General features: G+C 41.8%; 2 protein-coding genes across 6 annotated transcripts in view; one reads left to right on the top strand and one right to left on the bottom strand.

Moving 5' to 3' along the window:
* Positions 1 to 7,719, top strand: part of LOC310918416 (ethanolaminephosphotransferase 1-like) — a 53,520-nt gene extending 45,801 nt beyond the window's left edge. Inside the window, exons 8-10 of the mRNA XM_083877279.1 lie at positions 499 to 679; positions 3,609 to 3,791; positions 4,868 to 7,719. Coding sequence (XP_083733405.1) covers positions 499 to 679; positions 3,609 to 3,791; positions 4,868 to 4,933 — 430 coding nt within the window. The 3' untranslated portion in view covers positions 4,934 to 7,719. The remainder of the gene's footprint in view (positions 1 to 498; positions 680 to 3,608; positions 3,792 to 4,867) is intronic.
* Positions 7,720 to 8,213: 494 nt separating this feature from the next.
* Positions 8,214 to 14,805, bottom strand: part of MAPRE2 (microtubule associated protein RP/EB family member 2) — a 99,572-nt gene continuing 92,980 nt past the window's right edge. For all 5 annotated transcript variants that reach the window (XM_083868071.1, XM_083868068.1, XM_083868070.1 and 2 more), the window contains one exon: positions 8,214 to 11,171. In XM_083868071.1, the coding sequence (XP_083724197.1) occupies positions 11,100 to 11,171 (72 nt within the window). In that variant the 3' untranslated portion in view covers positions 8,214 to 11,099. The remainder of the gene's footprint in view (positions 11,172 to 14,805) is intronic.

Genomic DNA, 14,805 nt, shown 5'->3' with positions numbered 1-14,805 from the left:
TTTATGCTAAAGTACCTGAATCCTAATGTACAGGATTGTCAAGCAACATCACCTCCAGACCTAAACAACAGCAATACCTGCCAGCCATGGGCCTGACTCTGTTGCTACTGAAAGCATGGGGTGTGTTGACTGAAACAAGTTCATGTCTCATGTTAGAAGCTTCACCCTCTAAAGCCATGTATTTTGAATTCACAGTATGTCTGCATACTTGAGAGTACTACAGCTCACTTCGTATGAGTTTACTGGTCCATTGCCAGACAATGGTGAGCAAGTAAAGCTGATCAGCAACTATGTGAATAAATCAGTATAATTTAACCCCAGAAATAATTGTTACTTAGGTATTCTACAATTTCTTGTAAAATGTCTGGTATCTGGTACATTTGCAGTGGTTGCAAGAATGCACTCTTGGGCTGAGTTTGGTCTAGAGTTTGAAGTTACTGTGTAGAAATAGAATGGATAAACTTATTTTCTCTACAAATGTATTGTATTTATTTCCAGAGCACATTTAAAGAAAACACTGAAGAATGATTCTCTGTATGAAGGATTGCTACCTCTTGTGTCACCTCTGTTGCTGTTCGTTCTGCTTACAGTCTGGGTGGTTTTATCTCCAAGCAACATATTAGCAAAGCAACCCAGGCTGTTTTTATGGATGGTTGGGGTTGCTTTCTCAAATGTTATTGTAAGTATATTTGAGGTGGTGGTATTATTTAGAGATAGCTTCCTATTTTTCTGTGAATAAGCAGAAGGGAGCAGAAAATGTAGCTAAAATCAGCAGAGTCACACAGCTCTTTTACTCCTGTGTTATACTCTGTCTCATAAAAATACACCACAACATGTGTCTGGACTTGGGACACTTAGAGTACTGAAATACCTCCTCTGCCATAGTGTAACACTTTTATGAGGGTTCTGGTTTGTTTTCTGAGGGTTTATGAAAACCCTAAGTATGCCTTACTTCCAGAAATATAACAGATACTCCCCAACATCCAGGCAGAACTGTGGACTTGTCTAAGTAAAAGAAAGGTCAACACTGGCACAGATTTACTAGCAGGAGTGGAGGGCTTGTAGCTTTCCCTTGCCCTTGTGTCCATTACTGTGGTGCATGCATTCCTGTATCCTGCAGTTCAGCTGATCCTACATTGTCCCTTCACAATTTAGAAGAAGGCTGGTACCACTGACAGCATGTTTTAGGGAAAGATATGAAGCGCTGTAGGGGCCTCGTGATGGCTCTCTGCTTACAGATTAGTTTCTCCTGTACCACATCATGGTGACCAGTTTCCCCCTTTAATTCCCAAGAGACAACACAATGCTCTGTGCAGTTCTAGCCTGGGCAGCCAGACAGTGGTGCTGAGCCCTGCAGGTAACTCAGGGCTTTCTTCTCTGGGAAAGCCAGGAGAGCAGCCAAGCAGAAAGGTGTTCTTGCATGTAAGCAAAAATACCCTAGAGGATAGTGACTGGTGTCATCTTAGGGAAAACAGTCTCCAGCACCATCTCAAATCCTGCCATTGAGCAATGCTACATCCAGTTTAAAAAGTGAAAGGCTAGAGGTGCCTTGTGCTGTGAGACAGATCTTCAAAAGTGTGAGGTTTCAAAAGAGAAAGGACAACCCCTTTAGAAATCTGAATTCAGGAATGGAAAAAAGTTAATTGTGATGTTTGTTAGATGGATCCTATAAATGTACATTTCTGAGGGTCATAAATCAAACTGTTTCATCTTAAGAACTTAGTCTCACAAAAATGAGTTGATTTTCAGATGTGTAAGTTTTATTGTATGCATTATTCATTACCTAATCTACTCCTTTTTCTTAAGAGAATAGTGGAGATTCCAGAATGAGAAATACAATTGCTTCATGCCAGTACGGAAAATACTTCCAGAGTTTGGCAGATGGCATGTTCTGCACATACATCTTAACCAACCAAGAGTGATCGTGGCAGGATGCTTGCAGAAGAAAAATAGCAAGGCAAACCAGAAGTTTCTTTACAGGCTGCAGTTGATCAGGCACAGAGTGCAATACATATTCTTCAGGCTTTGTTTTTTCTTTTCCCAAAACACACACTGCAGTGTTGGAGGCTCATGTGAATTAAAAATGTATGCATGTTAGATGAAAATTTTAACGTTTTAAAAGCAAGCATTAAAAATGGATGTGTGTTATTTGGAATTTGTAACATTCTAAAGTTGAAAATCAAGCCTGCATTTCCTTTCACCTCTTCTGGTCCCTTAGACATGTTTCCTCCCATATCAGAGGAAGGCTTGTCATGGCAATACTTTTCTTCTCCATGATAGCCTGACACATTGGGTTTCCATTGCCTGTTCTGCAGACCACAAACTGCAGACCATGTTTCTCTACCTGCCATTCCAATTCCAGTATCAGGAACTTCTCATGTCTTTGACCATGTATTTGGTCCCTCAAATATATAAGTATAATAATGGTTTAAAACAATATGAAATCCAACCTATGGTCAGGTTCAGTTATGTAGCCAGAAAAATTATAGCTCATAGATTGCTTTAGCAATTTCTGATACTCTCTGGAATGATTCCCAAAGGACTCATAAAACCAGAGTTATTTAGAAAAATCAGAATCAATACTGAGAATGTAAGTGAAAATATTAACACTAAGTACAAAGGCTTACCTCTTCCACTATTCAAAGTTAATTATTTTTTCATGGTTTCTTCAGCTTCCACAGCACAGGCAGTGAAGCCAGTATTTCTTTCCTATGGTCAGACTCCTACTGCTGCTGTCATAAGATTTCAGGCACTGCACAGGGAATGAGTTTTTCATTCTTCTGCTGTTTTCAGGATACATAAAATCTATTTTTAACCACATTTCAATTTTGAGTGAAACTTAAATCAATAAAATATTTCAGATGTGCCTAAATTCCTTTTCTTTTTTGTAATGGGCATGGTATATATGAGACACATTTCTTAAAGGAGCCTAAACCAGACAAAACACTTTGGTGTGCTTAATTGCTTTTAAAATGCTGAAATTGAAGTGAATTCATCTCATTGTGTTTCCAGAACTCAGTAGAATTAAGCTAATTGCATTCAGTTAAACCATGTATTCATTTTTTCTGCCATTCCAAGTGGGATCCCTTTCTCTGGGCCCCCAGCTACCTCTCCAGGGAGCCCACTGCCACGATCGAGCCAAGAAATTGGTGTTTTAGTACATAAAGGAGCTCTAGAAAAGAAAAACAGGATGTGAAAATGTCATATATTGTCTTCCTTCCCTTCTATACAATGAACCAGAAGATATTTCTGTCAGGCTGTGTGATTAAAATACCAGCACACTCTCCCAGCGATTAGGTGGTGGCACGTTTGATTTGGGATCACAGCTTTAGGAGCCTCTGTGAAAACATGAGGTGGCAAACAAATTCCCCTTTTGTGAAGACGTGCTTCCACTCAAGTGTATCAAAACACTGTCTCCAGAAAAGGGTATATTTTAAATTGTAACGATGTCCTCCAGGACCCCATGAGGCACCAGCCACGCGCCCCATCCTGAACCGTAGCCCTGTTCCCCCTCGCCCAAACCAACGTGCGGAGAAAATGGAAGTCCTTCTTCTGAGACCCTCTGGGCTTGCCCAGCGCTTCTCACCCGGCGCCTTTTGCTCCCACAGTGCAAGGTGATCATCTGCCAGATGAGCAGCACGCGGCCGGAGCTGCTGCACTGGTTCCTGTTCCCGCTGGCGCTGGTGGTGGGCGCTGCCATCTCGGGCCTGCTGGGCGGCATGGAGGAGGCGGCTCTGGGCGCCTTCACCGCGCTGGTCACGGCTGCCCACCTGCACTTCGGGGTCTGCGTGGTGAGCACCGGCCTCTGCCAGCACCTGCTGCCTGGGGCCTTGTCTGGGAACCTGAATGTTTATATTTTGGGGTTGTTTTATTTAGGCTAAAGAAATCGGTTTATTGCAATGCCTTTTTTGCATGCACAGCAACTTCAGTGACTTGAATTATTCCAATGTAGCCAACTGGTTTTGGGTTTAAACCCATCAGAATTAGAATATTTATGGACTGGTTTTTATGTAGACCCACATGGCATGAATGCTTCCAACCCTCTTTTTTTTTTGCCTTTCTTCTTCCTAAGGTCACTTGACTGAAAAAATAGGAAGGTAAAATGCAAAGTGACATAAATAGAAATAATAAAATAAGGTCAACTTTGCTTTGAATCTGCAGGCAAAATAGCTGTCCCAATTTTTTGTTGGCCCTCTGCTAGCATCTCTCAAGCTGGTGACATGAATAGTTTTCCAGTTCATTCAATCTTAGCAGCACATTTTTGTGTCTGCTAGAGCTCAGTCTTGTTACTGTTATCTGAACTACTGCTTTGAATTAAGTTTTACTTTGTTGATGCCCGCTTTTCTAAATTGTCAAATGAACCTTTAGCAGCTGTTTTAACAGCTTTAGCTTTTAGATAAAAAAAACTTGCATGGCAAAGGTCTCATTTCAGAAGGAGCTGGTCAGCATTCTTTTATTTAAGCCACACCATTGTGATGTAAGGATTTTTCTTTGAAAGCAGCCTTTTGTCAGCAGACATTGGTGGCACAGTAGAGTCTACCCAAGCATTGACATGGGCCTATTTGTAGGGGTCAGAATGGCAATACCTGGTCAAAATTCACAGTTGACTGAGGGGCCCAGCTCCATCTCAGCCTATGTCACCTCTGAATCTGGTCTGTAGCCATATAACTTCCCAGCAGTGTGTTGCAAGAGGAATGTAAGGAAAACAGCTCTCTTGTTTAAATACTTAACAGATCCCTGTGTACTCACGGATCCTCAAGTACGTGAGGACTGTGGTTGGGTCCTCCCCCCCTTACTGGGAGAAGAGAGGCAATGAATTGTGAAGCACATACAAAACAGGTTGCTAATCTCTGCGATTTCTCTTTAGGGTAGGCAGCTGAGTGAGCACTTGAACATTTACATCTTTTCCCTGAAGAAACGCGTCCAAGAGTGAACACCTGCACTACGATCAGACTGTAACACTTGACATGGAAATCTGCAGCTCTTCTGATGTGATAAATAGTTGGAATGAATCTGATTAAAATAACCAAAGAATAGAATAGTACAGATATCTGAACCACTACAACGATGAGCTATGCAGCCCAATGCTTCATCTCAGAGGAAGATGCCTGTCCAGCACAGAACTGGAGTTGTTATGTCGATATTTATTCATTTTACCAAACTGCGTTACTCACCTCTCTTTTGTCTTCCTCCTCTTACCACTGTGTCCAAAGTTTTGGATAAATCCATGCTGGGCTACACAAGATCTTTGGTGGTTAATAACCAGCACTGGTTTTGCCCAGCCTAGTCACCAGTGGGACCCCAGCAATGCAAACCTTCCCTGTACATCCTTCCCACTCAGACATTTGTGCTTGCTTCATTTGCCATATTTATTTTCTTACAACTCATTTCTTCCACACAACCTCCTGAAAGGCTTATGCACATTCAGTCTTTTCCTCACCTCATATGAATGTGTGAAGACGAGAATGAACTCAGAAAGCTGTGGGTAAAGTGTTTTTGAAACAGTTTTTTCCCCATTCTCAGCGTTGAGTCTCAGCTGACCTGTCAGAAATGCAGGCTTAATGCAGCAGCAGCTGGCTCTTCTATTTATTAAGCACATTGCTTATATTTCAGTAGCAACAAACAATAGAGCCTACAAAGGTAAACAGCTGAAAATAAATTTGGCCAGCAAACCTTTGAAGATTTGCATATTTCTCTTCAAAACTAGTTTCAGTCCAACATCATCTACCAGTGCAAAATGGTAAACAAGTCATTATTTGCCTGTGTGCTTGAAGCAAATTCTTGTGGCTTTAGAAAATGTCATAGGAAAAAGAAACAAGAAATATATTTTTTAAACATTACATGTGTGCATGCAGATGTAAACTGCTCCCTTCATCTATAATACACGTGGGTTTTCTGTGTGCCTTGGAGGAGGGAGTAAGAATTTGAGTTTCATCTCTTTTCATAAGCTGCCCTAGCCAGAGGGCTTTTGTGGCCTTGAAGCACTAATTAAACAATCTGTCCAGTTCCCCAAGGTAAGCACAGAGGGATGTGATTGACAGCCTGGCACGTTTATTAACTATTTAACCATCTCACTTGCCAGAAGCCAGGTGGAAGTGCAGTTTTTGAGCTGCTGACCTGAGTCTGAAATTCATCTTTTTCAGTTCTTAGACCATTTCTGGGTTTATCACTAGCCTGATCATTTCACCCTGCCAGTGTAACTTACCCTTACATCAGTAGCTCCTATTAATATTTTCGGCTGAGCACTGGTGGGTTGTATGAGCAGCTTCAGCTTAAGCTGGTACTGCCTGTTAAAGCAATTGCCCTACCACAACACCAGCAGGGCTGATTTCCCCAGGCAGCCCCTACCACAGGCGCTAGGGGACAAGCCTGCACATCAGCTTCCCCTCTTCACAGTTATTGGAAGAAATATTGGAAAGTTCCTTCAGGTTTGAAGGAATCCACGTTCTGCCTACCAAACAAGCACACTGAGGGTCCCACCTGCTGGTGTGGCAGCCATGCCCTTACCCTGTGTGATGCCCAGGGAGCATGGGGTCTCCACAGAGGAGCTCCCTAACTGCCCAAGGACTCCCCTGGATTAAGTCTGAAGACTCATGTGATGAGGTTTGCCAACAAAGGCAGTTCTGACTGTATTTGAAAGGGAGTGATGCGTTTGATGTTGCTGCACGCACCCAGCAGTCTCAATGTTTGATGAAGTTAAATACTACATCCAATACCTGATACACTGCCACAAAAGTCTCACCTGCTTTATAAAGGCAGCTTGTATTTCACCTTTCCATCAAAAGTATTGAGGAAGTTCTGGTGAGAAAAGAATTAGGAAAAAAAAAATAACTCCAAAGTGAATGTGGTTGTACTGGAGAAACTCTGTGGACAGGCTTCCTTTTTCCATCTATCTTCCTTTTTCCATCTGTCTTGCACTTACTTAGGAAACAGCTGGAAATAAGGGTCACAGAAGCAGTGCAGTTTGATGCACTGGAATGGAGTATTTTGAAATATTCATTAAATGAAATTATAAAACTTGAAATACCACAACCTGCCTGCACTTGTACCTTTCTAAAGAGAAACTGAGTGTCACTTTTAAAGGACATTAATCTCTGGCCAGTTTCTTTCATCTTCTATATGAAAACTTGGCAAATAACTTTGTCTTTCCTCTTTAAAGCAATTTGTCACTACAATCCATATAAAGCCAAGTATAAGAAGAAACCATGTATTGCACAGTGTATGTATTGAATTATTAGCCATCATAGATGGCAACTGGTTCAATGAATAGGAAGAAAAATGCTTTTATTCATAGGGCTGTACGGTCACAGGTTTATTTTGCAAAGTCAGGTATGTAGATGACCTAACAGTCTAACAATAAATTTTTTTGGTCACAACATTATGGCAGAAATTTTTCAACTATCTGAACTGGAAAATATATGATTTTTTTTTTTATGCTTTAAAGCATTTGCACTAACCCAAGGACATGCCTTCCTCCTGGTCTTATGAAAGCAACCAAACAAGAGCTGCTCTCCCAGCTCTGAATGCCTGGGTTGGAAATGGGCTCCTCTGGTCCCTGCTTCATCCACCCCTCCTCTGTCAGAGGACCAGGAATACCTGGAGCAGCAGGGTGCAGGCTGGTGGCTCATGACACGATCACTGATCCAAGGCTCAGAACTCCTGTGCTTGAGCAGTGACTGCAGCTACAAAAGACCAGAGCCGTGAGAACTACAGTGCATTTCCCCCCTTCTCTCCCAACAAAACCTCATACTTTAATCTAAAATCTAGGTGGCTTTTAGATACTGCATTGAAGATTCATCCCTGAATACCTGGCCACTGCAAGGAAGCCCACTGGGAGCTTTGGTACCTTTATATAGTGCTCTCTCTGCCTCCTGGCTGCTGCTAGTTTTGCTTTGGACTCATACCCAAGGGAGTTAGCACTCCAAAATCTGAATGCATTTATCATAAAGAAAAATGTGCTGTTTACATGCACATATATACATGCACTTTCTGTTTTGATTTATAAAAGGGAATACGGTTGCTGAGCTCTTGGGGAAGCAGATGCTATCCACACACACAGGAGAAGTGAACTTCTGTGTTTTTAAAGCAGCTGTCTTTTTCTTCCTGCACCCACATGCAGCCCCTGATGAATCAAAAATATGTATTTAATTTAAAAAAATATTATTTTAGAATGTTCCGAATAGTCTCTAGAGCTAGACAGATTTTAACATATATTTTTTTATTAAATATGTAAAAAGATAAACGCAAGTCAAGTTATTCACATATTCAGACAAAAATCTACTCTATCATGCGACAGTTTGTGGATAATGTAAAATGACTGATACATCTGAATAAGACTTTTTTTGTATCTATTATGCCATTACTTATCTATTTATAATTAACAATACATATGTTTACATTCCTTTCAGTTTACATTTAATATATAACCAAAGCTTTATGGTGTGCTATTTAGTAAAGGTAATTACAAATGCATATTAAAACCATAACAGAAGAATGGGTTACTCACAGGGGGTGGGGGGGAAGGACAACTCTTTCCCCTTTCAGAACACTGCTCTCCCCTCAGCACAGCCACATTTCTAGTGCCCCCAAAGAATTTCACTGCCCTGGCTCCCTACATCAGTCACTCCCCCCTTGATACAAGCAGTGAGAGGGCTATGGTCCGCAGATCAGAAACAGGATACAAGGAATTTTCAGGAAACAAAGTTCAGCTTTTTTTTAATTTTTTTTTTTTTCATATGTGCTTCAAAAGAGAGAAAAGAAGAGAGGCACAACAGCCTGGCTATGTACTGTCTGGGGAGCTCAGCAATCCCAATCATTTGCACTTTCAGAAAAATGTTTTCCCTTGAAGTGCTCTCCATGCACCTGCTAAAGTATTGGCAGAAGGATGAACTCCAGTAAGCAGAGACGTGCTGATGAAATTGAGTTTATGGCCTGATCCCAAACTCCTTGCCCCATTCAGAGATCCCATAAAGGTTAAAGGACATTCTGGAGTCTGGAAAAAAATTAGTAACTGCTCTTCAACAGTATTATGAAGAACTACTGTTTATTACAATGACAATTGTAATAAGTACATATGTTCTAATAAACACAAATACAACAAAAATGACAATTCCCCCATTTGTGGTGATTCTTGGAAATAATTGTTTTGGAAAAAACACGATTTTATAAACCAGACCTTATTTGTAACCAATTGAAACAGGAGAGGAAAGCGCTGGCCTGCAGGTTGCAGTACTTTGATTTTATCACTGGGTACGATGTGAGGTCAATACTGGGTGCAGGGCTGGGAAAACTTCAGCCTGCAGGGTCCAGAAACTCTTCTGCTGTGCAAGGGGAGATCAAGGAACTGGAAATACCTGTTCTGGTACTCAACAGCATTTTATATATTGTCGGTGGTGCAACACAACAGCAGGGTTCTCACATTTAACTAAGAGCCACTTAGCTGCAGAAGATTGATTAGGAATGGAAAACTGCATGTGCATGTGTGTGTGCCTGGGGGCTGATTCATTGGAAACCTTTCGATGGCAGCATAAACTAGGGACCTAACACTTTAGGAGCCTAAGAATACCTAAAATGATTTAGCTGTTCAATAGGCTGTGGAGTTTTTCAGTGAATGCCAACTGGGATGGGACTGCCACGTACCTGCTAAATCAGCACAACAAACCAGAATTCAAAGAATGAAGTGAGAGACCAAGAATATCAGGCATTAAATAACCAGAGAGACTACAATGCACAGTGGTAGGAGAAGAACAAGGAATGCTTTTTATACTTCAAGATACCTCTGTTTATAACATAACACCATTTAGAACAGGGCCATGGGACCACACTGGAAGGGAACACTCCCACTGCAGACATCTCCAGTGCCCGCATGGTTCTGCACCACACTGGCCTTGAAGGAGGAAGGTCAGCTAAGTGCAGAACCAGTTCTGTGTCCTCAGTCAGATGGTCTCCTTCTGATGTATGCCCTGTCTCCAGGACTCCTCACTGCTCCTCCTTGCTTTAGAAGCAGCCTTAAACCTGTGAAGTGTCCACCATCCACTTACAGGGGAGTTTGGAGTACGGTTCGGGGTCAGTGCTGTGGCTGTTTTCCCCCATACTTCGCACTAGTGACAAAATTTCTGTCTTCTATACTTGCATGGCTGGGGCAGTGGAAGGGGGAAGGAAAGTGGAAAGAAATGGCTGGCCTACTTTCTCCTTTTCTGAGAGGTGGGAAGCCAAGAATGATGGTAGAGACTGTGTCCTGCAGCTACACTTGTGTCAAGGAGATTTCTCTCCTCCCTCAGCACTGAGCTCTGCAGTGGTAGAGCTGCAGCTGGAGGTTGGGACTGGAGTCCTTGGAAAGGAAGAAAAGCTGGGAAATGTCTATTGACTAGTTAGGAAACTGGGAGGGTTTGCAAAAAGCTTAAGTGGATGTCTGTTCCTCCAGAAGTCAGCCAAAAAAACATACCATGCAGCTTTCTAACAATCCTCCTAACATAAAGGTTAAATGTCCCAGTGAAACAGATGCTCTGCCTTCCATTTGTGAAGGCAGGCAAGGAATAGATGTGAGCAACACAAGCGTTTTCCTCCACAACACAACCTCATCGTTATGGCTTGAGTATGACATCCACTGTATCCCTTTATTTCAACTGTTTGGCCAAATTGATGCCCCAAGGCAGATGTACTAGAAAATGCAAAAGCACCACAAAGTGAGAGACACAGCTAGTGGTACAGAACTCCTTGCCACACAAAATGCCAATATAAATATGTTAGAACAAGTTACAAGTGTATCATACTTAAGACGAAAAAGAAAAAAAAATAAATATATATATTTTTAAAGAGCAGAACAAATCTCAAGCAGCCAAGTGGTGACGTTGCAGTGATGTACAGTAGGTGATGTAGCCCTACAACCTCTTGGGAAGATACACTGAAAGAAGACGTCTGCAAATGCATCTTGGCAAAGTATTGGTACAGAATGCAGGGGTTGGCTGGCACTCACTATGGTACATAAATGTTAATGGCAGACTGGGAGTGAACTGATTTCAAGTTTGAGGCCGCACATGTTCCATTCTCCAGAAGAAAGTTCTCACACAAAACGAAAATTGTCAGAGATGCTGCGTGAGTCAGTACTCATCCTGCTGCTGGGGCTGTTCATGGACTTGCTCTTCACCTTCATGCTCATCTGTGTGGCTCTCCTGTAGGGAGAAAAAGATCCCAAAACAGTCTTCAGCAGAAAGCATTCCTCATGTAATCCTGCCCCATGGTGCTTACTGTAGCATGAAACGTAACAAATTTTCATGCAAGAAAGTATGAAATTAGCTGTTACCTGAGGAAAGCAGCATCTCATAATATTACATTAAAATGTACTAACTTTACTTCTAATTGAGGGATATGCAGTACTGGTATTTCTCTAGAAAAAATGTCAGCTTTCAACATCACTATCTGCTATCTGTTCTAGTGAGCAAACATTTTGAATAGTTAGACAATGATATGCCAACAGTTAGATGCTGTACCATAGCATTCTGATGTCCTCCCATTTTCAGCCTGTCCAAGGTTTTCTGAACCTGTCTGCTGTAGTTTTCACACAATCTTCTCTCAGTGTTTAGATCACTAAATGGACAAGACACTTTTATTATCACCCGTTTTAAAAATTCAACACAGCCTCCTTCTTGAGGTCAAGCATATTACTTTCCCAAAATAATGCTAACTTCCACAGACTTGCAAACAAATTTTCTTAGGGAGGCTGGGGGAAAGAGCTCTGTATTCACTGACTTAGAGAGCAACTGTAAAAAGCACTAATTACTAAGTAATCACTTCCCATTCTTTTTATGCACAGTATTATCCAAAGCTGTCTCTCTGAATGTACATTCCCATTGGAAGATGAATCCTTGACGTGAGGAAAGGCTGTATCCTCATTGCAGGTGACATCAGTTCTGAAAAAACTTTCAAATTAGAGTCAACAGGCCTAGTATCCTGAGTTGACCTCAATGTTATCTGAGTTCAAAAAGTCTGGCTGACTTTTAGAGCATCCCTTCTGGACTGCCATTAAGCACAGCTGCATTTACAGCTTTCCTCTCAAGTGCTTTCCATCTTTCCACAGCACGGTTCACTGAAGAGATCCTTCTCGTGTGTATGCTTTGCCCTGCATTAGTACTGCTTTGCCGTAGGCAGCTCCAAAGGAAAACACTTTTCCAAGACACTGAGCTGCCATTCAAAATCCAGCATCCCCAGTGGGCTACCCCTGCACAACTTGCCTGGCTCTCTAACTTTTGTTAGAAGCAAGTGTCTTGAACAAACTTTAACAAATTGCTACTGCTAATTGAGGCAAAAATCAAAAGAAAAGGAAGGCCATCATTTTAGTTTCTCCACAATAGTCCAGAGCAGCTTATGAAACAAGTAAATTCCCTTCTGGCAATAAAATATTTATCTAAAGGGCAAAAGCAGAATAAGGTTCCTAACATTTGCTGATACAATGGAGTCATCCATTTAGCACACATAGAAACAGCCCAATTTCAATTGAAAGCAAGCTTTCTATCACTCAGGTGCCATTTTCAGGGAGTAGTCACACATCAGTCAGGGCAGCTGAAGTGAAGCACATTCTGGCCCCTTGGGGGAAATGATGCCCTTATTACATGTAGTAGGTACATCACGTCAAAACAGCTTTGTGAGCAGTATCTAAAAACTGCAGCTCCTGTGATGGGCTGCAAAGGTGCAGGATGTGCAGAGAGCAGGAGGTTCACAGGGAGGAGCTGACAGCTGGGAGAACATGACCCTGCCCTGCAGGGTGAGAAAACTGAAGCTTCTTTAGCTGCAGTGAGCAATGTTACCTTAACTCCATCTGTCCTGACCCCCCTTCTGTGCTGAGGTGACCAACTCTGGCACACACATGTCCCACAGGTCCTGTGGATGACGACTTTATGAGATGCACTATTAGAAAGCCCACTTGTGCAGACTTTATGGGTCATGTATGTGCTTTCCTCTCATTTGTACAATAGGAAAAGCCTCTAAGTACAGGGAGTGGAATCTACTCCACAGCTCTGAAAAGGAGTGGTGACCCTTATTTTGCCAGGTTTATCTTTGATGGAAACAGTGAATCTTATAATGTAACTGCCTCAAAAGTTGTTCTGAGGCTTGGGACATGCTTTTCAGTATGTACAGCTTGTATAAATACATGAAATGGGAGCCGTAAGAGTCCAATTACCTTGAGACTGGAATCTCATTGAACAGCATCCCCTAATAAGGAAAGTAGTGGAAGATCTATTTAGAGGACTTATTTCTGGCTTGAGCTACATGACCATGGTCATCTGTCTCCCACATTGAGAGACTGTCTCTTTCGACCCTTAGATTCATCTGCCTCAAGCTATTCAGGTGTGCCTGGAGACTATGCAAACCCAGTGTTGGGGGACTTTTCCAGAAGTAGCAGCAGATATAGAAGCTGCTAGAGCAGAAAGTTACCAAACCAGCTGCATTTCGAGCAATTGCTCTGGGAAACTGAGCAGAGCAACTGAGATATCCAACATGAGCGATTCTCCCAACTTCTACATGAACTGAACCACAACAGCCTGTATAGGAAAGCAAAAGCTTTCCTACATTTCTGCTTTATGCCAAGACCTAAACAGCCCTGGGATTCATAACCTAGACACAGATCCTCTTCTCGTCCATCACTCTGAAGCTCTTCTAGCATAGTACCACATGACCAAGTGCTTTACACACTGAGAGAGCTTGAAAAGTAGGGGCCACATCTTTCCACCACTCAAATGTAGCGTTTTGAGCACTGTTCTCTGGCAACTTTGATGTTTTTGATGAAGAAGTATGATTACAAATGACCAATTCATAATTAAAAATTATAAAGGTCTCTGGATTGACCAGCCGAATGTTAAATGACAGTAGGAGATATGATATCCCTCTTGCTTAAGCACAGACACAATGATAAGGTAATAAGCAGAACTGTAACAGGGAAAAGAAAAGGAAGGCTCTAAAGAGAAGGAACCAAATGGATTGATATTTGTGCTGCTCAAACTCACCAAAACCAAGCAAAAAAACCAAAAACTTTTTCAGCTTTGAAAAAATAGTTCTTATTGAATTAAGCAAAACGGAAGCTTGGGAGGTGACATAACTGAAACTACGGTATAAACTGAAATTCTGAGAAAAAGAATCACCCCACTCCCCATCCCAAGACATGAATCTGATCAAAATCTCTTCAATGCAATACTACAATAATCAAACACCTGGGGAATGATTCTTTGAGGGACTAAACTCTATACTTGCATTTTGAATCATTCTACACACAATTCACCTAATAGCCTCATGGTCTGATTAGGAAAGCCAAACTGCGGTTACCAAGGGATTAACCTGCAAAATACTGTGAGATAAAGAATTTTACTGGGGACAAATTTATTACAGAGAGAGAGAAAAAAAACCCCAGATCTGAGCGGCAAAGCAGGTCAATAAGAGGGTAAAGTCCAAACCCCAAAAGTAGCCAGGATCTGAATCAACCCTAAGCTACAGTCTTTGGTTTAGTGCTAATGCATTTGGGTCTTTTCTCAGCAAGTCACAGTCCATCTGTTAAGCTGAGGAGATCAAGTCTCCCACCGAAAGGAACAAAAAAATTGTGTGAGGAATGGCCTCTGTATTTCTGTCTGGAGAAGCAGTGCTCTCCTGCTGCTGTGACACACCCAGTCTGCAACAGCAACCACATTTTAGATGAAAGCACAGTTGTTATATGTAGTTCACATGCAGGCATGGATGACGATTTCAACAGAGAAAGGCTTGGAGGGAAGAAGCAGATAAAACACTGGGAAAAGGACTGAAGTAGAACATTCTGTAATG

The sequence above is a fragment of the Zosterops lateralis genome (assembly GCF_965231275.1).
Source record: "Zosterops lateralis genome assembly, chromosome: 1".
Classification (NCBI taxonomy): Eukaryota; Metazoa; Chordata; class Aves; order Passeriformes; family Zosteropidae; genus Zosterops; species Zosterops lateralis.
The sequence above is the reverse complement of the archived record's forward strand: the minus strand, read 5'-3'. Positions and strand labels throughout refer to the sequence as shown.